The sequence below is a fragment of the Podarcis muralis genome, chromosome 1, assembly GCF_964188315.1.
Source record: "Podarcis muralis chromosome 1, rPodMur119.hap1.1, whole genome shotgun sequence".
In the NCBI taxonomy this organism is placed as follows: Eukaryota; Metazoa; Chordata; class Lepidosauria; order Squamata; family Lacertidae; genus Podarcis; species Podarcis muralis.
The window spans coordinates 29,388,569-29,415,147 of NC_135655.1; the positions used below are offsets into that span (position 1 = coordinate 29,388,569).

The following is a 26,579-nucleotide window of genomic DNA, read 5'->3' on the forward strand; positions in this document are numbered from 1 at the left end:
AATCATTTGCGAAATTTTACTCTAATCTATACCCCTCCCAGAACCCATCTGAGCAAGAAATCAAAACCTTACATAGTCCCAGGCCCAGTTGCTTTTCACAGCAGAATTCTATAAAAAAATTTCAAGGAAACCCTGGCGCCCTACATGACTTGCCTATTTAATGACATGACATCATCCCCAAAACCTGGCCCTCCTCCAAAACAGTCTCTATCCCAAAACCATTCAAAGATAGCCTCATAGTAGAAGCATATCGCCCAAACTCACTGATAAATCAGGACTGCAAGATATTCACACCCATCCTGGCTAATCGCCTAAAAGCCTTCTTTTACAAACTAATAGCCCCAGACCAAGCTGGCTTTGTCCCCGGCTGCAACATAACGGATCCCATCAGGAAGTTACTGAATCTGATAAATCATAGCAAAACAACTAAAAACTCACTGACAATTATATCCCACGATATACTTAAAGCCTTTGATTGCTTAGAATGGAAATACCTTCTAGCAGTATTAACCAGTATGAATTTCGATCCCTCTGTACAACAAACCCTCAAACAAATTTACTCCCAAGCCTCAGCTAAATGCAAAAACAACAATATGGGACTCCACCGCCATCACAATCCAAAAAGACACAAAACAAGGATGCCCACTCTCCCTTTCTATTCATCCTGGTCCTGGAAGCCTTAACAATTTGACTCCGGGCAGCCCCTAATATTAAGGGTGTGGAATTAAAATTGAAACAAATAAATTAGGGCGCTTTGCAGACGACCTGATGATCACGACACCAGACCCCATTATAAAAGCAACCACACTGATCAAAGAACTCAGCACTTTTGCAATGGTATCAGGCCTTCAGGTGAACTTTGCTAAATCTGAGGCAATGTGCTTCAACACTCCCTCTCATATCCAAAAAGGATTCACTAACATCACAAAGATAAAACTCTGCCATACAAAATTAAGATACTTGGGGGTACAAATAACCAGTAACCTTAACAAATTATACCTCCAAAATTGCAAGTCTCTCCAGCGACAAAGCAAGAAAGACCTGAGAAGATGGAATAAATCTAACTTACTCTCTCAGATAAAATAGCCATGTAAATATCAAGGACCTCTGCATAGTGTGAGACAATATGTCTTCCCATGTTGTCAGCGAATGCTTTTGCCTTCCCTGCAACAGTGTCCCCAAGTGAATGGCTCTCCTTTACTACACAGGAATGAACAGCAAACATGTATTCGGAATGGAAAGTGCCGCACTCAGGGTCAACACAAAGGTTGGTGCTGGATCTGCTCCCTGGCCCTTGGTGAACTCAGTGACAGCAGACACAGAGACCCAAGTCTACTCTTCTCTGCACAGTCCTGCCCCTTCATTTGCATGGCCCCATCAAACAGTTCGCATGGTAGGGTTTCTTGGTCACACCAGAATGTGACAGGAATGCTAGGAACTGTTATATACAGTGCATCTAAATGATAGCTTTGGAAGCATAGGAAGGCAATGAGGCAATGGTTCTAAGTACTAATTTCCCTTCATGCTACTGGCAATTAGTGCATTAATGTGATTTGTGTGAGCTTACTTACATCTGTGAGCAATTCCTTCTAGTGGGAAGTAGGAGAATAAAGACATAACCTCTTGGAGGGCAATGAACACATGACTATATCCCCCCCTCTGGATATATTTTGGAATGTCTATAATTGACGCGGAGTGAACTCTGCCACAGAATAAAAAAAGATGAGAGGAGGGAGCGTCCAGACTCCGGAGACAGGCGGACAGACAGATTAAGTACAATTGATTTTGTGCCGGAGCTCTTTGATAGCTAGTCAACCAAATGGCATTTCGACACTCATCAATAGCACACAGGGGGGAAAGTAGGCAGCAGTGATTCAATCAGAATTCACTGACTTGGAGGAAGGCAAGGATGGCAGGCTGAACCTGCCCAGTTCTTGCAAATAAAGACTAGGTTCCTTTCCCATCGGACACAAACACTTTAATCCCCCAAAAGCAAGCTATGTGCACCCAGTACACAGGAATCATTTCACCAGGCAATGAAATATGACCACATCTGGAACAGACTATGACATCTCTAAGCACACATCTTTCCTTTAGGAAATAAAAGAAAGAACTGGGTTATTAACAAAGCATGGAACTGTATGTAAAGCTGTGCTGAAACTTCACTCATTTCATTTTGTGGGCCGAAAATAGTGCTTTTGTGGAATGCAGAAAGGGTTCCTACATCTTTTGTTTTTATTGCTATCACATTCTAAATTGTTTAATGTAAAATGTTTAAGGAATGGCCTATAAATACCAGATGGATGGATGGGTAGATAGAAAGACGGACAGATCTGGACAGAGGGAACATTACCTCATTGACATTGATGCAATTTCTCTCCATGTAGGCCTTGTCATTCACCTGCCCACCTTCCATGAACTCCATGAAAAGAACACGCTTTGTTGAGAGCTCCCAATAAATCTTAGGGATCTGAAAAAAGAATACAACTCTCTGTACACTGTGTGATTAAGGGGAACAGAAGAGAAAGTGTATATGCATGAAGTGCCAAGAAGTAGGAGAAATGAGCTCATCCAAGTCCTCGAAGGAAGAACACACAACACTTTTGACAAAGGCCTTATCATAACTTGACAGAAGTAAGCGCTCAGGGCAGGCCCTACCATTAAGCAGAGGGAGGCTGCTACCTCAGGCAGCTGATACAGAGAGAGACAGGGAAGCAATGGAGGACAGAATTCTGTGTTCCTTCCAAGCAACCTGCCCTGCATACCTTAAACTAGCCTGCTGCCCTCAAACGTAGTAGAGGACACTGTCTCATCACCCACATTGAAACAAGAATCAACAGCTAGACAGCTTGTATGCATGGAAAGGAGGGGTGCCATCTTGTCCTTTGCCTCAAGCAGCAAAATGTCTTAGGCCACCTTTGTAAGTTCTCCATCTTGGTCCTGGCACCATCATTTCAGTGTGTGTGTGTGTGTCTGAATGTGTCAGAAAGCATATGGTTGGAATGATTATGAAAGCCAAAATGTGAGGAAAGGGTTGAAATCTTGGGGTGTCCTTTTAGTCTCTGTGAATCAGGTTTCCTTACTCTATTGGCTCTGTAAAATAAAGGCCAGCATTCTGTTTCTTGTAGGAGCCAGCCAGCCACCTTACAGACCAAAACCCGAATGATAAATAAGAGACACAGTGGAAAGGTCCCAGAATTCTGCAGACTCATGCTTTAGAGGAAAAGCAGAGCATATTGCGTTTTTTCTTTAAGCGGCCCAGAAGCAGAGTCAGTGATTTCTATGCCAGTTCAAGCAAGCTAGATCTTTCTGGTTTTCAAATGGAGCAAACTTGCCTGACTAACTTTTCCTCAATGCTATGCTAGCTGAACTAACTTCCAGTAAACGTAACATTCTGCTTGCTTAACAGACAGATGCAACTCACTCTCCAAACTTAGCTGGGTGAAATCCAGCTAAGTATAATGGTAAGTAAATCCACTGAAAATAGCGGGCTAAAGTCCACTGATCTCAAGTTGACATTGTTGACATTGGTTATAAGCCTTTGAGCACTAAGGAAGTATTTCACACAGCACACAGCTAAACTATGGAATCTGCTCCCACAAGAGCAGTGGCAGACCTTGGGGTCTCAAATTTCAGCGGCGCCCTGTGTGATGCCAATATTCAGTGCCCCCGTGCCTCTCGCACCCATTCTAAGTAACAGTTATGGCATCCCAAGTGGTGCCCCCAAGGCTGTGCACCCAGTGCAACCAAACTGGCTGTGCTCCCCTAAATTTGCCACTGACAAGAGGCTGTGATGGCCACAACCTTGGATGGTTTTATTAAGATGAGACTCATTCATGGAGGAGAAAGCTACCAGTGGCTACTTATGTTCCTACTTCCACAGCTGGAGGCAGTATGCTTCTGAATACCAGTTGATGGCTGCAGGAGGGGAGAGTCCTGCTGTGTTCAGGTCCTGCTTCTGAGCTTCTGATAGGCATCTAGTTGGCCACTGTGAGAACAGGATGCTGGACCAGATGGACAATGGCCTGATCCAGCAGGCTCTTCTTCTATGTCCTTATGCATAAGTCAGAGCTTGGTAGTAGAGCAAATGCTTTGTGTGCAAAAGATCCCTGGTTCAATCCCTGTAACTTCCAAGTAAGTCACAGGAAAAATCCTGTCTGAAACCCTGAAGAGCGATGGCTAGTCAATGTAAACAATACTGACTGACCAATGGTTTCATTCATTTTAAGGCATTTTTATATGTTCACATACTTATTATACAAGTGTGCCTGGATTCACCTGAGGACATGGCATTATCAAAGACCTGCAAATGTGTGTCTGAACATGTCATGAATCTGCAGCGACCTGTGCACCTAGCATGGTGAATGTGTAACCCTTTTCAGGTTGTTTGACCAAACTGCGGAAGGCAGCAGAAGACAGGAGTGCCTGGCGTGCTCTGGTCCATGGAGTCACGAAGAGTTGGACATGACTAAACAGAGGGACGTGGGGCTTGCCGATCAGAAGGTCGGCGGTTCAAATCCCCGCAACTGGGTGAGCTCCCGTTGCTCGGTCTCAGCTCCTGCCAACCTAGCAGTTCAAAAGCATGTCAAAGTGCAAGTAGATAAATAGGTACCGCTCCAGGTAAACAGTGTTTCCATGCGCTGCTCTGGTTCACCAGAAGTGGCTTAGTCATGCTGGTCACATGCTGTACACCGGCTCCCTCAGCCAATAAAGCAAGATGAGCGCCGCAACCCCAGAGTTGTCTGCGACTGGACCTAATGGTCAGGGGTCCCTTTACCTTTACCTTTAAATGACTAAACAACAACAACTTGTTGCATATGTCTGAATTGCAGAAACCACCGTCCAGGGGAGAGCCCACATCTCTTGTTTGTTATGCACAGTGCACACATAGCATTGTTCTGTCAGTAATAAATAATCCTAATCTGTATTTCAGCAGCATCCCTCTGAGCACAGATGCAGCCAGGCTGACAAGACCCATGCACAGGCCTCCAGGCTATCACATCAGCTATTGGCAGGGGGGGTAGTGCCTCATAAATAGGAGGATCCTTGCAAAAATCCTGAGAGAGTCCCTTCCTGCATACAGAGCACCATTTTCAGTCGCGGCATCTTCCATTTCATTTGCCTGTCAGGACTCAAGTGAGATCAGACCTGCAAGCAGCTCAATGGATAGGCCAGAGACTCCTGGAGATGGCAGCTGAAGGGGCCAGAGGTAAGCAAGATAGTCTGAGGCAGGCAAGTGGACAAAGCCCAAAGGGAGCAACCACATGTCTGAAGGCCCTGAGGCATGCAATGTAACTTGATAAAAGCAAGCAAGAAACAAAGGTCCAGTTGTCAGCAATGAAGGAGAAGAAAAGGCATGGCAAGGTGAGTTTAGATTGGCACAGAGCATAAGGCACCTGGGCCTAGCTGCCAGAATCCCTTTCTTTGAGTCTTACACCGCCTTCCATAAACCTATGTGCTAACTGATCTTCATTCCTGGTCTTTCTATCAGGTGCATCTAACAGCTGTCTTCCAACCACTGTTGGCCAATTACTGATTATCTCCCCCTGGTGTTTTTTCATCTTCTTACTGTGGTATTCCAACTACTCCCATCACAGCACCAGTTGGGTAAAGAACGGGAAGTAGAAAATTGAGAGAGAGAGAGAGATGTCTGAACTACTTTGCTCTGCTTACTGGAACTCTTGGTGAATTTAATGCTCCTTACTCCCAGGTAAATGTGTACAAGATTGTAGGCTGAATCCTATACACCAGGGTTGGCTAACCTATAGCTCTCCAGAAGTTTAGGACTACAACTCCAATCATCCCTCACCATCAGCCATGCTGCCTGGGACTGGCGGGAGCTAGACTCTAACAACATCAGGTGAGCCAAAGGTTAGTTACTCCAACTATACACATACACTTGCCTGTTAAAATAATCAGGTACGTTTGGGATTGAGAGAACTATATTTCAATGCCCCACTCCAACTTCTTTTTCATGCGGAGTGGGGAGCCTCTGCCCTGGAAAAAAACATAGCTCCAAAATTACAGAAATTTCCATTTCTGTGCCACTGCCCCTTAGTCTGGGTTTGCAAACTCACTTTCTCAAGGGCTACAGAACTACAGCACTTTTCACCTTCTCTCAGACTATGGCACATTGCAGAATACTTGCTGAAGCCATGCATGCAAAATGAAAGGAAGGTACCTAAAGCTGTAGCCCTGTTCAGAAGAAGAGCCTGCTGGATCAGGCCAATGCCCCACCTGTTCTCCCAGGTGCCCGTGGTTAACAAGCAAGCAGGATTTGAGCACAAGAGAACTGGCTACTCTGTGGTTTCTGGCAACTGGTATTCAGCAGCACTGATGCCTCCAACTGTGGAGGCAGAGCATAGCAATTGTGGCTAGTTGCCATTGATAGCACACTGATTCCCAGCTTCCCCAGCCCCTGCTGTTACCACGCGCTGGCTCTTAAATCCACTGATCCCAAAGCCTGTAGCTTATTTTAACCCTGCGTCAACATTTATCCCCATTCCAAAATTTACAGCAGCAGTCAATGGTCCTTATTAAGCTGTGCATAAGTCTCACTCGCACAAAGTCATAGTCCTTGGCAAGCTTAAATGATGCACAGACATTTGGCCTTAATGCTTGCACATGGAAACAATTTATCTCTGGCTTTACAACCTCAACTGGGTTCATGATAAGAAATCCACTTCCCTGCTGCGCTATGGGTGTTGTTGTTGGGTTTTTTTAACTCTGGGGGTAGGGGGAATTACCAGGAAACAACTCCCTTGTTGCCTTTGGGGTTGATGAAAACGTCTTGGAATCGACGTGTTGGACAGGGGAAATCTATTATTTAGCCATTTTTGCAGCAATTTGTTATTATTCCCTGAATCGATATTGCAGTGGCTCTTTAACCCAGAGAGGATGTGATTGGCTGTCTCCATGGGGATTTGCTCCACACTCTCTTACTTGTTACAGCAGCAGCAGAGCTGCTCTCCAAGGCGCAACACTCTTGATAAACATTCGCTTAGAACAAGCCATCAGCCTTTGGCCTTTTGTGCCCTTTTAAGGCCTGTTTGCTTAGCATTACACATGGAAGAAACATTGCAGAGCGTTGCTGGGCTGCAATCAAGTTTTGAAAGAGCTGGCATCAGTTTGGCCACCATGAGAACAGGACGTTGGACTAGATGGGCCAGCGGCCTGATTCATTAGGCTCCTCTTACATTCATGGGGCTCTGAATGTATGAGCAAGGCTTTTGCCTAATGTTTTTTGAGAGAAACAAAAGGGTAGCAGCAAATTGCACAAGTGCTTATGTAGGCAAAGACGCACCTGCATAAGTGTGCCTGTTTGCAATATCCAGGTATGTGTACATGTGTCAATGAATGTACACAAAAGCAGAGGGGGAACACACACAGCACAGAGGGAGCAGCCTGGCTCATACGACGTTGGAGCTGCAACATTGCTCCTGTGCAGGGGCCTACAATCATTTATGAAGGCATGAACCTGGCAAGTGCACAGACCACTACAGGTCTATGTGCAGGAGCAATGTGGCAGCATCAGTATATGAGCACTCTACAAAGTTGGCCATTTCTCAGAAATGGCAGCTGAGGAAATTCAGCCACTATCTTCACACATGCAAATCTATGTATTGGATTATACCTATGGTAGCAGTATACTCATATTAGTGTGCACATGGCAACCATGTGTGATTGCACTGGCCTAGATTGCTATAGGGGAGTGTGTGTGTGTGTGTGTGTATGCACACAGATAAGAAGAGTCCCAGTGGGTCAGAGCAAAGCCCATTTAGTCTCACAGCAGTCAACCAAAGGCGGACGATGGGGATGATTTAATCTCTATACCCCTGACATGCCAAAATGCCTTCTAAGCCGTTTGCAACAATAAAACTAGGATGCCAAAATGGCAGGCCCAAAAGCAGGACATGAGTGGGACAGCACTCTCCCAACTTGCGATTTCCAGCAACTGCTATTCAAATGCCTACCTCATAGAGATACACTACTGAGAAATTATTAAGGAATACAACCCCTGCTCTTACTTTTATTTCAGTTCCTTTACATTGTTGTGAGGAAATAATGAAAGGGGACTTCTGACGGCCTAGTACAGTGGTACCTCTGGTTATGAACGCTTCAGGTTACAAGCTCTGCTAACCTGGAAGTAGCTGCTCCTGGTTGTGAACTTTGCCCCAGGATGCGAATGGAAATTGCGCACCAGAGGCGCGTTCTCAGAACGGACCTCTGGAATGAATTAAGTTCGTCACCAGAGGTACCACTGTAGTTGATAAGAATAAATTCAGAGTGTGGGGGGACGACTTGAAATCTGTCCTAAGGAGCAGCAACAAGCCCTAAGATGATTATTAGCTTTGATTCCCTATCTTTCAACCCTGCAAAGAAATCTTGAACTGTTCAGAATGGTAGATCCCCACCCTCACCCCCAGCTGATCCTGGCAATGGACATCAAAGGAGATCAGGACACTGTCAATGCCAGCCATGCAACTGGCTTTCTGCTGAAAAGAGCAAAAAGGATATTTGCTTCTCGAAGGATCTCCTTCCCCCTCTGGTTTAGAACTATAATAATAAAAGTAGTACTAAACCAAGGGTTCAGGAAACTTCCAGTGAAGCATGCCCTTAGCAGCATGACCAACTGTGGCATCAGACATTATTTCCTTACAGTGCCAAGCGGTAGCCTCAGCAAAGCAGCAGCAGCAGCAGCAGGATAGGGATGTCTCCATTTTGTTGTTGTTGTTTTAAACTTATTCTGAGTTCTAACAAAATGGTTATGATGCTCCTTCCTAGTATCCACACTGCCAGGCTTATAACGTCAGGTCCTGAGACTGATTCTGAATTGCTGGCTGCCACCCCAGAATGCTCTCAGCCTGAATATTCAGGCAGCAGTCAGGCAATTCAAGAGAACGTTCTGTGCATCAAGAGGCCACCCATTGCTCTAGAACTCAGTTTTCCTGGAGGACCGAGTTTACGTGGAGCTGTTGTACCAAGGCTGAAATAATCGTTCAGCACAGAAATTACTGAGCTGTGCAGAGAATAGTGTCCCAGCTGTGTTCTTTGCCATTTCTGCTGAGGCGCCCAAAACTAGTCATTAAAAATTACTACCTCTTTCTTCCTCCAGGCAGTGCCTGCAGGACCAATGTAAGACACACACACACCCTTCCCTGCTATTCTGGCGAGGGCCAATGATATCCCTAGGATATCTAATTCAGCACCATCAGCAGAATTACATTCACTTTCGATACCCCACCCACACACACCCCAATAGCAAAGTAAAAGCAACACTGCCCCTGCTGAACGCCAGTCTTACACTCACTCATAAGACTGCATGCAGATTGCATGTGCACCCATTACCTTTAGAAAGTCAAACTTTCTGAGCATGTGGGCCACCTTCTCAGCATTCCTCCCTTCGTTCAGGAAGTCCAGCTCAAGAGGCAAGTTCTTTTTAGATTCTTCAACTAACCACATGAATTCAAAGTCTGGGAAGATTTGCTTCACGGCTGAGACAAGGACCTAGAACCAAGTAGTCGCATCGTAAGTTTCCAAAAGGATCCTGAACCACATTGCAGTACCAGGCAGCAACAAGAAGCCAATACTGAAGGTCAAGCTAGGTCATGATGGGAGAAGTTCGATGTGGGGAGTGGCTTCTAATTTCTCAGTGATAGGGGTGTGCATGTGAAGGGGGCTTAAGCCACAGTTTACCTCCCTGAGCACTATTCTCCTCTCCGGTGAGCTCCAATGACAGAAGTGGCTTCAGATGTCTGGAAAAGCGGTGCCTAAGCTGCGCAAAAAGCTCTAGTGTCGAAGCAGCCCATCTAATAAAAATGATGATTGATGGAGGAGAGGTGGGTAGAAAAACAGGTATGTGGATTTACTATCCTGTTTTAATGCACAGTTGGGGAATCTCAGGCCCAGGGCCCAAATGTGGCCTTCAAGGCTGCCGTGTTTGACCCTTGAAAGTTTCTCCAGGCCACAGCCCTCACTGGCCCTGCATCACACCCTGAGTGTTTTCACCTGGGTGACAACTCTGATAATGCCCCTTCCTTAACTGGATGGAAGACATGGAGACACGTGTCGAGTGTGTGTAGAAACTAGCCTTCTGTACAAAAGAAACATCTATATTCACTGCTCCACTTCTGTTTCCTCTTCCCTCCACCCCTAATCTTCTCCAAAGGGTTTCCCTACCCTCTAGAGTTGATTATAAGGGTCTACAGGGCAGAGAAGATGGGGGAAAGTTCTGTTCTGCTAGCATGCATCTTTTCAGCTAGCAGAACAGGACCATCACGGCCAAACAGGACCCTGTATCTGTATTGGCTTTGGAATTGCTTTTATTGTTGATGTGTTTGTTGATGTTTTTACCGTTAATCACTTTGGGATGTCTTGTGGGAAATGATTTATACGTGAATGAAATCAATCAATAAAATTATTTTCTGAGAAATGTTAGCCAAGCGCTAACTTCTACCCATGTTATTTCTCTTTCCGCAACATCTGGGGGGGGGGGAATCTGGAGCCTAGCTTAGCTTAGTCAGTAGAGCATGAGACTCTTAATCTCAGGGCCATGGGCTCAAGCCCCATGCTGGGCAAAAGATTTCTGCATTGCCAAGGGTTGGACTAGATGACCCTTGTGGTCCCTTCCGACTGTGCTTCCATGATTCTCATGCATGTAACAAACTAAAGACAACCCTTAATGAAGCAAAAGGAAGCATGGTGCTGGCAGAGTTCTGAAGATCCAGCCCAGCTTTTGAGCCTGCCTGTGCCAAAGATGAAACATGTCCGTTTTGTAATGGAGGCAGATACATGAATGTAGCCATTTACCTCCATCAACAGTATATCCTTTGAACTCTGTGTTTGAACCTTCGGGTGCTGGACTTTCACTGCAACGGTCCTCCCATCGTGCAGCACAGCCTTGTGGACTTGGGCCAGGGATGCCGCCCCCAATGGAGCATCTTCAAAACTTATAAACAACTCATTAATCTGCAAGGGGAAGAAAGAAGGGAAGCTGTCAGCCTCCTAAGAAACAGCCCGCAGGTATGCTTCGGATGCAGAGAGACATTAATTACCATAGACAGACGGAGAGCCCTGACAGCCTGGGGACTGCAACCCAAGCTTCCTGTTCTCTCAGTATATTTCAGCCAGAAAAGGTGTGCGCCTTTCAATAGGCAAGCTTCTCGGCGAAAGTGGGTAGTCAGTCTGGGTAGGGTCGTCAGCTTTTTGCTCTGGCAGTGCTCCTGCGCTTTCAGCAGCTACACGCCAGGAAAAAAATTATAGTAGGCGAAGTTTTTCCTGTCACAGCAGCTCCATAATGGGGTAAGCTGTAACTACTGAATGCCTTCCTGGCAGTTAGCAGGTAAAATCGCAGGGAACGATTTAACAGGCAGAAGCTACACTGCATTTAGAGTAGCCATGTGAAGATGTCCACAAAAGCTACTGAAGAGGGGAAGCCCCATCCTCTTGCCTTCTAGCCTCTTGTTAGGCTAGCGAAAGAAAAGAAAGGCTTCAACGAAGGAGGCTGGCAACAGAGGAACAGAGCACACCATCTCTCTTCTGACAGCCCTCTGCATTTCCATGCTGTTTGTGAGGCAAGGGGGTCTCCTTTCTTCACAGCCAGCACAAAACCCAAGCCAGCTTCTTGGAGAAGCTTAGCAGTGGAGCATGAACTTTGCATGAGGCTTATCAGACACCGGTGGGGCTCCAGTGCAGAAGCTGCCCTTCAGAGATATTATTGTATAGCTGGGGAAACCTTCCAGGGCCATCTTGCCTCCCCTCCACAAGCCCAACCCAATGTTAAAGCAAAAATGGCCAATAGAGTTAGCTTAGAAGAAGACCGCCTGCTCCCTGCTTACACAATATACAAATCTCACCAGGGCCAGCAGTCAAGGAACACATAATTTATGCAGAAATGGGAAAAAAAGAAAACAAATGGAATGCTGGTGCATTTTTATATCCCACTTTTTTACACAGTAATTAAAGACGGGAGCTGCGGCAAGCCGGCAATTAAATATGAATAAAACACTTTTAAGCAGAGCCTACATGCAAAGCATTCAACAGAAATCTTTTGTGTTGATGAAGCTGCGGGGGGAGGGGAGAGAGAAACACCATCTCTGAAGGAGGCCTACATGCCTACATGCAGCTGCTGACAGCGACTTTCCCTCCCCTCACACACCGCTGCCTCTCTTTCCCCATCGCCCCCACCCCCACCCCTGCTTCTTTTACAATAACTATTACCAGCAACAAACTGGCACATTTGCAGCAATTAGATTCAAACGGAGTCTCAACCGCCTCCAGTAATTCACAGGCAAGGCGCCTTTTATTTATTTATTTTATTCCTCCGGCGGCAAAATCAATTAAGTAGAACAACCACATTTGAAAACGACTAGTTATGTGTTTTTTAATTACAGCAGATCCATGATTCAAACCTTTTGACATTCTTGCCTTCAGAAAGGAATTTCTTTCCCCTCAAACAGTTTACTAGATGTTGTTTCTTCTTCTTTTTCACTTTCAGATTTATTCATTTCCTCACCAACACCGCCAAAGCAAATGATTGATTCTGCGGAGAGTCAGATCATGGCTTGAGGGAACTACTCATGTGGGCAGGGTGCTGTTTGGGCGGGTAAAAGCCGCAAGTGACTTTTACCTACACCTGAAACCCCTACACTTGAGTAAAGGGTCCTGCCTCAACTGTAAAGCAGAGAGTATTCCACACTTTTGTTGTCACACCGGGCTGTATCCAATGTTAGTCCTACTCAGAGTAGACACTTTGGATGATATCCAGCTAAGTTCTACTTATAGACCACTGAAATTAATGAACCTAAGTTAGCCATGCCCGTTAATGTCAATGGGTCTACTCTAGCAACCCAGTGAAATTAATGGACCTGCCTAACTTAGGTATATGAATTTCAGCAGGTTTACTATGAGTAGAAATTAGTTGTCTACAACTCAACACTTGGGGTACAACACTCTGAAAATCTCAGCTTGCTTCCTTTTTTTTTTTTTTTTAAACTAAGCCTCTAGCCCATAGGTTTGCAGAGGTGAATTTGAAAAGCATACAGGCTGTAATGAAGTAAAACAAGATGGTGAACAGAGCATCCACCGGGCATGGATAAATGGAATGTAGGTACTTCCATGGCTTCTTCTACCTCCCCATAACTCCTAAATTATATACTCAATTTGCATAGGGCATTCAGCACACACAGAGATCTTTTTGAACTACCAGAGAACACTAGCTGCCTCCACTGTGCATTCTCCTCAATATTACTTTGGCACAACAGCTTCCATTTTGTCTGGAAGTGATGAGTGGAGAGATCTAGCAAGCTAAGGCCAGATGAAGTTTCCCACCAAAACCCTCCATTACGATTGCTGGCGCTCGGTCTTCTTCCAGTTCCTAATCTAATCAAAGCAACACATTGGCCTCGTTTACATTTCACTTTAAACCAAAGTTAAGCATATGGTCTAGAGGTGAAAGCAGAGCATGCTAGGCTAAAATCACGGGCGCTTTAGTCCTCCCTGCTCCTGCTGTGAACTAAGCCGGCACGGCCATTAGGTGGGGTGAAGCCATGGCCTCAGGCAGCAGACGTCCGTGAGGTGGGGCCCCAGAGGCATCTCCACCTGCCCTGCCACCTCCACCACCAGCAGAAAAGCATCACCAGCATCACAGAGTGTGCAATATCTCACCTGAAACCAGTGAGATCTCACCTGAAACTGATGCCAATGCTGGCATCACTTCTCCACTGGCAGCAGAGGCAGCAGGCAGGGTGGCCCAAGCAGTGGCTTCAAGTGGCAAAACAGGACATGCCACCCTTGTCACACCTGAGCTTGGGTTTATTTCTCTCCAAACAAACCATGAGCTGTTACCACTATTTGTCCTTGGCTTAAAACGTGTTGCTCGTTTGAGGCAAACAAACCACGAGCCCAAGTTTGGACATAATGTCATGGTTTGCCTCAGCATTACGTGTAAACGGAGCCAGTAGTGACTACTTCACTACAGTGATAGACCATAAGGAAAGTAAGCATAGGAAAGCCAGGAAAGGAAAGAGCTCAGGCACCAAACAGGATTGGTGGAGTCTCCAGGAACTGAAGAATGGTGGGGAAGGGGAAGATATAGAAGCTACATGAACAGGTGTGCTGCTGAGATAACACAGCAGTGTGAGCTGCAAGACCCCAGCAGAGCAAATCATTCTCTCTCACTCTCATATACTGTCTATATATTCCAACACTCCCCAGTGCACCAGCTTCATAATGTGGGCCACTGCTTTTTTCTTTGCCACAGTATGGGCTTCCTTCCATATCCTCACCCTCACCCCATTTCTGCAACGCAGAAGTACTTGAGATAGCCTGGAAAGCATGGTCTCAAACTCTTTAAAACTGTATCTTGCACCACCAGAAGCCACAGCTCCAACACAACAGGGAGGAGGAGGAATGTATAAAGCCCACCTCCCCCTAAATCAGGGGCAACGCTTCTGCCCTGTGACACAGAGCCTGAGACCCTGGAGAGCGGCTGATGAACGGAGTAGACAATATTGGGCTACATCAGGAGTGTGGGGGCTCAGCCTCTTTATTCAGCCTGCAGGGTTCTCCCCAGGCCACACCAATCAGTACCTCCTGTTCTACACCTTGCTTGAGTGCTTTTGCCTGGCTGGAATATGCGCTATATGGAATATGTGGTAACACCTCTTGGTAGCCTGGATGGAACATGGAGTGAAGGATGCAAACTTTTGACTTCTGCATGGCTGGAATGTAATCTACTGTCACATGCTCCGCTCACTTCTGCCCCTGGACCTAGACACCACTGGCATGCAGCTCTTGTGAGGTTGCCAATGGCAGTACATGGGCCTCGGGCTGAAAAAGATTCCCCACCCCCTGAGCTTGATGGACAAATACTGTAAGATGCTATAAAGCAGCTTCCTCTGTTACTACACGAGGTCTCAGGGAGCTTCTGGAGTTTCCTAAAATCCTCCCGTGAAGGAACACCACCAGAATGTACCTACCCTGACCCTATTCCAAACTATATATTGTACTCAGCACTTGAAATTAAAGATTTATTATTCCACAGGCTTTTGCAAGACCTAGGCTTGTTGTGGCAGCAAATGTCAAGCTACAGCCACTCTAAACTTTAAACCTGGGCAGTAAATGAAATCCTCTAGTTCCCCCATCAATTTGTGCATTCTGTGCTCAGAAATCAAGTGTTGCATTGTTACCCTAGGAGTTATTAAGACAGCAGAAGTTGAAAGATTAGATTTATCGCAGCCGATAGTGGATTATGAAGAATAATTCATCATACGTCAGAACAAACAGCCCACAATTTATAGAAGCCGGCCTGAGCCTGTGAAATCTGATTGGACTTCTTCTTGACTAATGAATGCAGAGCTTAATTGATGAGACCCTAACTTGGCTGTCAAAAGTGCATATCTATTAGGTATTTTAAAATAATAATTTTCTAACATGTGGGTGATACAGCTGCTTCTCACCCCAAACTGAGACGCTGTACAGAACGTCTCTCTAGATAACAGCCCAGCTGGATGAGACGAATACCATTTAGTTCAATATCCTGTTCTCAGGGTGGACAAGTCAGAAGCCTATGGGCAACCTTTAAGTAGGGACTAAAGTGCAATAGCACTTTCTCTGCTTGTGATTCCTGGAAAATGGTATACAGAGGCATACTCTGACACCCTGGTACCTTCATTGCTTGGGAGCAGGGTACTTGAAAGGTTATCTGACCCCTTAAATAACAAACTGATCACTGCATGCTGGAGTGAGGGCCTTCTGCAGAAACAATCTTATCAGGAGGTCCGTTCTGCCCAATGTAGAAATCGGGCCTTGTGTGTTTGGGGGCCTATCCTTTGTGATGTCCTCCCCTTGAATACTAGACAGGCATTCTGTTTTCTTTTCAGCACCTATTGAAGACCTTCCTCCTTCAGCAAGCCTTTTAAGCTGAGATCTTTCCCACTCCATATCTGTGCTGGGATAGTTCTTAAGATGTTTTTATTGCTTTGTCTCTTGCTGTTTACCGACCTGGGCTCTTTTCTAAATTTAATATATAAAATTAATAATTTATGGTTAGTAATGATTAGAACTAAACTATATGTTAAATGGGCACACCTTTGACCTTTTACAGTAAAAGGCTGTTGAATTAACACCTGCTGTGGTGCAGTGAACTATCTGCAAGACACACCTAACTCATCTACACTGAATTCCTAGTCAGATCTGGCTATCAGGCTACTGCTTAAATACAAGGCTCCCTAGTAACTGTGCATAACAGCAAACAAAAGAAGAGAAACTTCAAACTAGGGCTGGATAGATTGTCTTGAAACTCTGTTGGCAATGCCTGAAAAAATCTCAAGAGGTCAGAAGACAGCCTGTTTTTCCGGTGGTCAGAAGGCAGGACTTTAGTGGTCTGCAAAACCCCCCAATTGTTGTGCTGAGCAGAAGCACAATAAAACTGTGCAAAACAAATAAAGGTATGCATATTTTCTGTACTTGTATCATTTATAAATTTAGCTTTTTGTGATGAAAAAATGATTCTTTTTTTTTTAACGAGCAAAGACTACACAGTCTTGCTTTCCACTTAACACAGCTTTGGCATACAACATAGTGCTGGCAGTTACCCTGTTTTGTTTTGACCCCCCCCCCCCCACAAATTGATGCTTCAGGGAACATGCTCTTTATTCCATCTCAATTTACTCTTGCTTATCATCTGTGCTCAGGCAAACACACAGAATAACCTTGATTAAGGCCAGATACTTAATAAAATGCAAAGCTAGCAATAAAAATCAGTAATCCTGGGCTGATAACAATGCCCTAATGTGATGATGCCATGACGGAAGAGGTAGGAGATGGGAGCAGCAGTGATACCTAGCTGGAGTGCACATACAGCATGTATATCATGGTACTCTAAAAAGACTGGCCTGAATACTAATCCTAGCTCACCCATTAGACTGTTGGGAAAATACTGCCGGAGAGGCACAGAGTGTTTTTAAAATGTGTTTTTTTTGTTTGTTTTTTAATTCTTTGGATTTTTTGTATGTGTGGGGTGGGGGTGGGATGGATGTTGGTTGGGCTTGGGGAATTATTTTTTTATTATTATTTTGATGTTTTTGTAATTTTTACATTTTTCGCTTGTATTGTTTTATTGGTTTTGGTTGTTTGTTTAAGGTGTTATTTTGTTTTTGTTTTTAGGGGGAGGGTTCAGGGCTGCCGGGGAGTGGGCCCCAGCCCATAAAATGGCTGGGGCATGTTCCACAGGGCGGGATGCACTGGGACAACCGATCTCAGTGATCACGGGTAGGAGGAGGAGTTACGCTAAGACCAGACCCTATCATTACAGAGGAGGCAGGTTTAGTCGTTGTCTGAGGACTATCCCTGCCTCCGGGTCTGGTCCTGACCGGATGGATACTGGAATCAGCAAGGGATACCCACATGACCTGAAGGTGCTGCTGTGCAATGCCAGGTCAATGATTCATAAGACCACTGCCATCCATGACTTGATCATGGATGGAGGATTTGACCTGGCTTGTATAACAGAGACCTGGTTGGATGAAGCAGATGGGCCTGTCCTTGCCGCTGCTTGTCCACCAGGTTTCTCTTACGCACAGCAACCCAGGTCATGTGGGCGGGGAGGGGGGGTTGCAGTGATTTTTAGGAAGTCATTAGTTTGCACCAGGCGTCCTGTTGGGAAGACCCAGTTTTCTGAGTGCATGTTCTGGAAGTTGGGCAATAGGGGCAGTACAGGATTCCTTTTGGTGTACCGACCTCCCCGCTGCACCAAGGATTCCCTGCCCGAGCTGCTTCAGGTCGTGGCGGATGTTCTCCTGGAGACACCTAGCTTGGTCGTCCTAGGGGATTTTAACATCCATGCCGACACGACCTTACAAGGGGCCGCTCGGGACTTCGTGGAAAGCATGGCCTCCATGGGGCTGTCCCTGAATAAGTCTGGCCCAACCCATAGCCGTGGACATGCCTTGGACCTGGTGTTTACCTCTATGGATGTTGGTGATCTGACACTAAGTAAAAGCGAAACGAAAGAAGTGCCATGGTCAGATCACTTCCTGGTGCAACTGGACTTCTCTGCGACCCACCCCCTCTGCAGGGAGGTGGGACCAATTCGGATGGTCCGCCCCCGCCACTTAATGGATCCAAATGGTTTCCAGAGAGTGGTAGGGGATGCTTTATCCCATGTTGATGGCCTTTCAGCTGATTCCCTGGTGGCCCGCTGGAATGTGGAGTTAACCAGGGCTATTGACTGTTTGGCTCCGAAGCGCCCTCTCCGATTGCATGGAGCCCGGACAGCCCCGTGGTTTTCCACGGATCTGAGGGCAATGAAACAATCGTTGAGACGGCTAGAGCGCCGGTGGCGGAGAACTCATTCCGAATCTGACCGGACACAGGTTAGAGCTCAACGTCGAGCCTACCAAGTGGCGATAGCGACGGCGAAGAAGAATTTCTTCACCGCCTCTATTGCATCTGCAGAAAACAGCAGCAGGAGACTTTTTCAGGTGGTTCACAATTTAGCGGAACCACCTGCAACATCGGGGCCCAGTACGGGCCACATGTTCTCCTGCAATGATTTTGCAAAGTTTTTTGCAGATAAAATCGCTCAGATTCGGGAAGAAGTAGACTCCACCGTGGGAGCAGGGCCGGGGCGGGAGAGTGCTAGAGTTCTGTCTAGTCAAGTTGAGTGGGATCAATTCCAATCTGTTACCTCCGAGGATGTGGACAGGCTGCTTGGACGAGTGAAACCAACCACCTGTCTCCTGGATCCTTGCCCATCCTGGCTTATAAAAGCTAGCCGGGAAGGACTGGGCAATGGGCTTCGTGGGGTGGTGAATGCTTCCCTCCGTGAGGGAGCCTTCCCAGACCCGCTGAAAGAGGCGGTTATTAAACCGCTTCTTAAAAAACCATCTTTAGATGCGGCCACGATGGCCAACTATCGCCCAGTCTCAAATCTTCCATTCCTGGGCAAGGTGATTGAGCGAGCGGTTGCCGAACAACTCCAGGCACGCCTGGAAGAAGCGGACCATTTGGATCCCTTCCAGTCGGGATTCAGGCCTCATCATGGGACTGAAACTGCCTTGGTCGCACTGGTTGATGATCTCCGGCGGGCTAGGGACAAAGGTGAGAGCTGTTTCCTAGTTCTGCTGGATCTCTCAGCGGCGTTTGATACCATCGACCATAGCATCCTTCTGGACCGTCTTGAGGGGCTGGGAGCTGGGGGCACTGTTATACAGTGGTTCCGCTCCTTCCTCCTGGGCCGTGTTCAGAAAGTGGTGGTGGGGGATGAGTGTTCAGACCCCTGGGCTCTCACTTGTGGGGTGCCTCAGGGTTCTGTCCTCTCCCCCATGCTTTTCAACATTTACATGCAGCCGCTGGGAGAGATCATCAGGAGGTTTGGGCTGGGTGTTCATCAGTATGCGGATGATACCCAGCTCTACCTCTCTTTTAAATCAGAACCAGTGAAGGCGGTGAAGGTCCTGTGTGAGTGTCTGGAGGCGGTTGGAGGATGGATGGCGGCTAACAGATTGAGGTTGAATCCTGACAAGACAGAAGTACTGTTTTTGGGGGACAGGAGGCGCGCAGGTGTGGAGGATTCCCTGGTCCTGAATGGGGTAACTGTGCCCCTGAAGGACCAGGTGCGCAGCCTGGGAGTCATTTTGGACTCACAGCTGTCCATGGAGGCACAGGTCAAATCCGTGTCCAGGGCAGCTGTTTACCAGCTCCATCTGGTACGTAGGCTGAGACCCTATCTGCCTGCGGACTGTCTCGCCAGAGTGGTACATGCTCTGGTTATCTCCCGCTTGGACTACTGCAATGCACTCTACGTGGGGCTACCTTTGAAGGTGACTCGGAAACTACAACTAATCCAGAATGCGGCAGCTAGACTGGTGACTGGGAGCGGCCGCCGAGACCATATAACACCGGTCTTGAAAGACTTGCATTGGCTCCCAGTACGTTTCCGAGCACAATTCAAAGTGTTGGTGCTGACCTTTAAAGCCCTAAACGGCCTCGGTCCAGTATACCTGAAGGAGCGTCTCCACCCCCATCATTCTGCCCGGACGCTGAGATCCAGCGCCGAGGGCCTTCTGGCGGTTCCCTCATTGCGAGAAGCAAAGCTACAGGGAACCAGGCAGAGGGCCTTCTCGGTAGTGGCGCCCACCCTGTGGAACGCCCTTCCAGCAGATGTCAAAGTGATAAATAACTACCTGACATTCAAGAGACATCTTAAGGCAGCCCTGTTCAGGGAAGTTTTTAACATGTGATATTTTATTGTATTTTTGGTTTTTATGGAAGCCGCCCAGAGTGGCTGGGGAGGCCCAGCCAGATGGGCGGGGTATAAATAATAAATTATTATTATTATTATTATTATATCCAGACAAATAAACCAACATTGTGTCACGCTACCTTCTTATCTATCAAGGCCTGTTTACGTTACTATCTCTCCAGATACTGAATTTCTCCACAATTCAACATTATGTCTCCTTTCCTTCTGAGAGGCTTACAGTGGTGACATGTTTTAAAAATTGTGATGATTACAGCTTAATATAAAGCAATACAAATTACAGGTGAACCACATGCATTATTAATTTTAATTTAGCTTGTCCGTGTCATTTTCGAACATTTGAGGTCAACTATGTTTTACGCAGAGTAGGCCCTATGAAATAAATGAAGATAACTAAAATAGGGCCATTCAGTTCAATGTGTTTACTCCAAGCAACACCTAGTTAAATACCACCCATAGCTTTTAGCAGGAAGACTGTCACACATCCTGGGAAGACACAGGTAAACACATTTTCTCATGGCAACTGTATGGCAACACTTAAGAATTCTGCCCACATGGGCAGCAAAAGTTAATGCACAGGCAATAGCCTTCACTTGGGAAAATTTAAGGTGGACCAGTGCTTGCTGCAGGGTCTGCTCATTTGCACTGTGGAATCTTGAAAGCCTATTGAGATGCCATGTGGATCCACCCAGAAGTATGAGGTGGTTAGCGTAGATCATCTCTTCTTCCAGCAGGCAGCTACCAATCCATGCAGGCAGTGTTTTTTTTCTTTAAAAAAAATGTTTAAGGGTACTCTCATTTTCCGACTCATTGAAATACTGCCCCTCAATTTGGCCAAACTTAGATTCACAAAATGTTTAGGGGTATGCATACCCCTGCATCCCCCCAGAAAAAAAGCACTACATGCAGGTCCTAAACAGGAGTGAGGAGCAGAAAATAATAATTTTGAAAGAAATCCTGATGAGATTGTTAGAGGAGGAGGAGGAGGAGGAGGAGGAGGAGGAGGAGGAGAAGAGTTTGGATTTGATCTCCCGCTTTTTTGAGACCCTAAGGAGTCTCAAAGCGGCTAACAATCTCCTTTCCCTTCCTCCCCTACAACAAACACTCTGTGAGGTGAGTGAGGCTGAGAGACTTCAGAGAAGTGTGACTAGCCCAAGGTCACCCAGCAGCTGCATGTGGAGGAGCGGAGATGCGAGCCCGGTTCACCAGATTACAAGTCCACCACTCTTAACCACTACACCACACTGGCTCCCCAAAGAAAAGAGCAAATTATAAAAACCTGACAGATGCACTGAGATACAACAAAATTCCTTATCGTTGGGAATATTCTGAAGGTGTATTAATTAATAATGCATGCAGTTCACCTGTAATTTTGAATGGACCAGTGACAATGATGGAATTCCGGCAAGCAATCTCACAGGCAAAAATTGGGAAGGCACCCACCCAGACCTGTTGGTCTATCAGCAATATATTATAAGAAGTTACGAGATTACCTAATACAACTATTAAAAGATATTATGAATATGACTTTAAATACAGGTGAGCTGCCAGAATCATGGAAGAATGCCTATATAACTTTAAGTCCTAAACAAGATAGAGATCCTGAGCAGCTCAAAAATTATCAACCTATATCTTTGTTGAATAACGATTATAAACTTTTTGCAGATATATTAGCAAATAGGCTGAAATGGTATTAAAAGAGGTAATTCATTATGACCAGGCCAGATTCTTGTCAAGAAGACAAATAAAGGACAATATTAGGAATATAATCAATATAATAGAATATTTACAAGTGATAAATGAAAAATAAGCAGCCTTAATGTTTTTAGGCGCAGAGAAAGCATTTGACAATGTTTCCTGGGATTTTATGTTTAAAGTTTTGGAATATATGAGCTGTGAAGACACTTTTATAAAAGGAGTCAAAGCAATATATACTGAACAGTCAGCTAAACTGATAGTAAACAATGTCCTGAGAATTGCAAAATAACTAACAGAACGAGACAAGGTTGCCCATTGTCACCCTTGTTGTTTATATTAGTTTTAGAAGTACTGGCACAAAGAATAAGATGTAATCAAGAAATTAAAGGTATGAGTGGGATAGAGGCAATAGAAATAAAAACATTTGCAGATGACGTGGTGATATCTGTTGAAGAACCAATAGAGTCAATCTCGAAAGTATTACAAGAAATAAAAAAAAAATGGAGATGTAGCAGGTGTTAAGATTAATAAAGACAAAACCAAACTCTTGATAAAAAATATGAATGATGAGAGTAAAAATAATTTACAAGATGTGTCAGGTTTAAAGATTGAAAGAAAAATTAAGTATCTAGGTGTATGGTTAACAGCAAATAATATAAAGATAATTATTTAAAAACCTGGGAAGATATCAAAAGAAATTTGCAAACTTTCATTGTTAGGTAAAGTGTTGACTATAAAAATGAATGTTTTATCAAGAATATCTCTAAATATATCTGGCAAGGGGTAAAACTGAGAATAAAATATAAAATATTGATAGATGCAAAAGAGAGAGGTTTCTCCCTGTCGGATATGAGATTATTTTATGAAGCATCTTGTCTTTGTTGGTTGAAGGAATGGATGACATTGGAGAATCCACGTATCTGACATTTAGAAGGTCATGATAATATTTTTGGTTGGCTCGCCTATTTGTGGTATGAAAAGGTGAAAGTACACAAAGGATTTACAAATCATATAATTGGGGGGGGGGAGATGTATAGAGTATGGGATAAATATAAAGAAATTATTGGAGATAAAAATACCACTTTGGCTCTCACCGCTGGAAGCCATAGCGGTAAAGAAAAAGAATATGATGGAATGTTGGACAACTTATAGAAATTTATTAAAACAGGAGGGAGGAGAGTTTAAATTAAAATAATTTAAGGACTTATCAAGAAAGTTAACATGATGGATACAATATCATCATTAGAATGAAGCCTTTAAGAGAGATGGGAAACGAGGGTTGGGGGAACAAATATCATAATTGGAGAGAGATCTGTTGGAATGTAATGTTAAAGTGCTGTCTAAAATGTATATTACTGGAATGAGAGACAAAGGATGAGCAGTTAAAATCTTCAGTGATGCATTGGGCAATAGATATTGATTATACAGTGGTACCTCGGGTTTAGTACTTAATTTGTTCCGGAGGTCCGTTCTTAACCTGAAACTGTTCTTAACCTGAAGCACCACTTTAGCTAATGGGGCCTCCTGCTGCCACTGTGCCACCGGAGCACGATTTCTGTTCTCATCCTGAAGCAAAGTTCTTAACCTGAAGCACTATTTCTGGGTTAGCAGAGTCTGTAACCTGAAGCGTATGTAACCCGAGGTGCCGCTGTAATGTATATGTGGAAGCATGGGAACGATTGTGGAATATGGATATAAAATTTACAGCATGTTATGGTTTAAGAGAAAATTATGTGAAAATATTATATAGATGATATATAACACCAAGTAAATTCCTCAGTATTCCATGTATAAAAAACCTGGTGACCTGTGATGTCACCAATGCCCTTCTGACTCTGCCTTTGCCAAAAGTCAAGGCATTTTTAGATCTGGGGTGGGGGGTAGGTGTCAAGTCTGCCTCTGCCTAATTTGCTCTTCTGTCTCCAGCTGTCTCCCACCTGAACTGAACAATGCTCATTAAATCCACTGTCTTCTCTCTCTTTGGAGAAATATTATCTTATGCACTTCTTGCGCTAGCCTGCCTGTCAGGATGGAGTTGTGTCTGCCAATCTCAAAGATAGATTGGAACTGTAGCTCTTTCAGAAGGTGCAGTTTCACAGCAGCAGCAGCAATTAAAACAAATGTGCTTTAAAAGCAAGAGCAAGCAGCAGCAGATAGTCTCTCTTTTCATTTCTGAAGCAAGATTCTGGCCTTGATTTCCTGATTGCCAGTGGGAAATGGGACATGATCTCCAATGTTGGCCATACTCAGAGCAGACCTACTGAAATACATAGACCTACTCTGAGTATATATATATATATACTCAGATAGATATACTCTATCTGAGTATATACGGGACGCGGGTGGCGCTGTGGGTAAAAGCCTCAGCGCCTAGGGCTTGCCGATCGAAAGGTCGGCGGTTCGAATCCCCGTGGCGGAGTGCGCTCCCGTTGTTCAGTCCCAGCGCCTGCCAACCTAGCAGTTCGAAAGCACTCCCGGGTGCAAGTAGATAAATAGGGACCGCTTACTAGCAGGAAGGTAAACGGCGTTTCCATGTGCGGCTCTGGCTCGCCAGATGCAGCTTTGTCACGCTGGCCACGTGACCCGGAAGTGTCTGCGGACAGCGCTGGCCCCCGGCCTCTTGAGTGAGATGGGCGCACAACCCTAGAGTCTGTCAAGACTGGCCCGTACGGGCAGGGGTACCTTTACCTTTACTCTGAGTATGACTTACCTGGCTATGACTTACCTGGTCACTCTGACAAATAATCTCTTTTATACCACAAAGGGAGAAGGAAAGGAACACCACCTTACACCAGGTGTGGGGACTATTAAGCAGTCCGGATGTTACTGAACTGAAACACTCATTATTCCTGGCCAATGACCATAGCTACTAAGCTGGTGACAGTTGTAGTTCAGCAATGTCTGTTCCTCACTCCTGACTTACACTTTATTTGCACTTTCTACCAAAGCAAGAACTTCAGCAGAACCACGTGTTTTGTTACCCAAATGTTGTAGAACTATCCAGTCTTCAGCTCTCTGCGATCTTTCTGCCATGCAGGGCATTTTTTCCAGCTGGAACTCACCAGAACTCAGTTCCGGCACTTCTCAGGTAGGCGCTATTGCCATTATAAGAGAAAAAGAGTGAGTTCTTGCACCTCTTTTTCTAGAAAAATAGCACTGCAATGCCATGTATATTATACATTCTTTGTATTTTCGTCATTTAAGAAACTATTTTTTCTTAATAGAAACTATTTTTATATAGTTTCTGCTGTATGTTTTTTACGTACCTTTGTTGTAAACAGCTTTGATAGAGTTTAGGATATAGCTATATATGTATATATACATACACACACACACAGACACACACACAACCCTCTGCCTGAGATCCTGGAAAGCCACTGTCAGCCAGAGCAAACAATATTAGGCTAGATGTACAGTATGACACGGAATGAAGCAGCTTCCTATGTTGCTATTAGTAGAGATGGAGGAGAAAATCAGTTTGCACTTTCTGAAACCAGATGAAAACCAAAATATAGCCATACTTTAAAATTTACACTTTTCTGAATTTTGCAGTGCAGTTCAAATTTTAAAATGCCTTGCAAAAAAAACTCTATTATTATTATTATTATTATTATTATTATTATTATTATTATTAATTAAATTTATAGGGAAAAGTTTGTGCAAAAATGCACATACGTAAAAATCACACCAAAAATGCATTATATATGGGGAAATTGCTTTTGCAAAAATGTGCATATTAATCAAAAAATGGGTTTTGTTAGGAGAAAGTCACAGAAAAATGCTACTGAATTTTCATGAGGTTATTTTTTTTACTAAAAATTGCTGGCTACTAAAGAAATGTGGAGACCTGAATTTAAGACTGGAAAAATGATAAACAGAGAAGCGAAACTAACAGATCCGTCTAGTAAGGGAGCATTCAGTCATTTCCCTACTAGTAGTAAGAAATGGTATACTCTAGCAACAGAAACAATACATGGGCTCTCTGCTCATTTGTTTCTGCTATCAGTCAACAGAAATGAATGATGTATCAACAGGGCCATCTTACCCATAGGCACTAGGGGTGCAGGGCACCCGGGGGCCGGGCTCTCAGGGCACCAGGCCGAGAGTCCGGGGCCCGAGAGTTGAGTCCAGGGAAGAGCCCACCCATCGGAGTGCCACAGCGGGCTCTTCTGCTGCGGGCGGCTCTGCACCGCAAGTTCGGGGACGACCGAGCCAGCGAGACGCTGAGGCAGCTGGCTGGCTCCGCCCTCTGCCTGGGACAGGGCAACCTGGGAGGGGGGGGCATCGGGAGGATATCTGCACCCCGGCACCGCATATGCTTAAGACAGCCCTGCATATCAAAACTAGCAATAGTCATGTATGGAAGAAGCAATGCAGAAAATCATCAGACCTAAGGATCAGCATTCAAGTCACTGGGCAATGTAGAAGGAAATAATTTTTATTTCTTACATTTGTAACACAGCCTGCTGCAGGCTGCTGCAGAGTTACATTTGGATAGGTCAGTTTCACAAAAGCATGTATAATCACCATATGTGTCATAACTGAATTACTAAAAACATAATCTTCCACAGCTCCATTAAACTACCTCTATTAAAAAGTACTGCACTTTGAAGCGAGA

General features: G+C 45.0%; 1 protein-coding gene across 5 annotated transcripts in view; it reads right to left on the reverse strand.

The window, feature by feature from the left end:
* ADCK1 (aarF domain containing kinase 1) overlaps positions 1-26,579 on the reverse strand; it is a 110,997-nt gene that overhangs the window by 18,193 nt on the left and 66,225 nt on the right. For 2 of the 5 annotated variants that reach the window (XM_028718483.2, XM_028718489.2), the window contains exons 5-7: positions 10,810-10,968; positions 9,349-9,507; positions 2,354-2,470 (exon numbers count right to left, since the gene is read on the reverse strand). In XM_028718483.2, the coding sequence (XP_028574316.1) occupies positions 2,354-2,470; positions 9,349-9,507; positions 10,810-10,968 (435 nt within the window). Of the gene's footprint in view, positions 1-2,353; positions 2,471-9,348; positions 9,508-10,809; positions 10,969-12,024; positions 12,138-26,579 lie in introns of those variants that run through there. The other 3 variants (XM_028718509.2, XM_028718498.2, XM_077925247.1) reach the window with 3 other exon arrangements.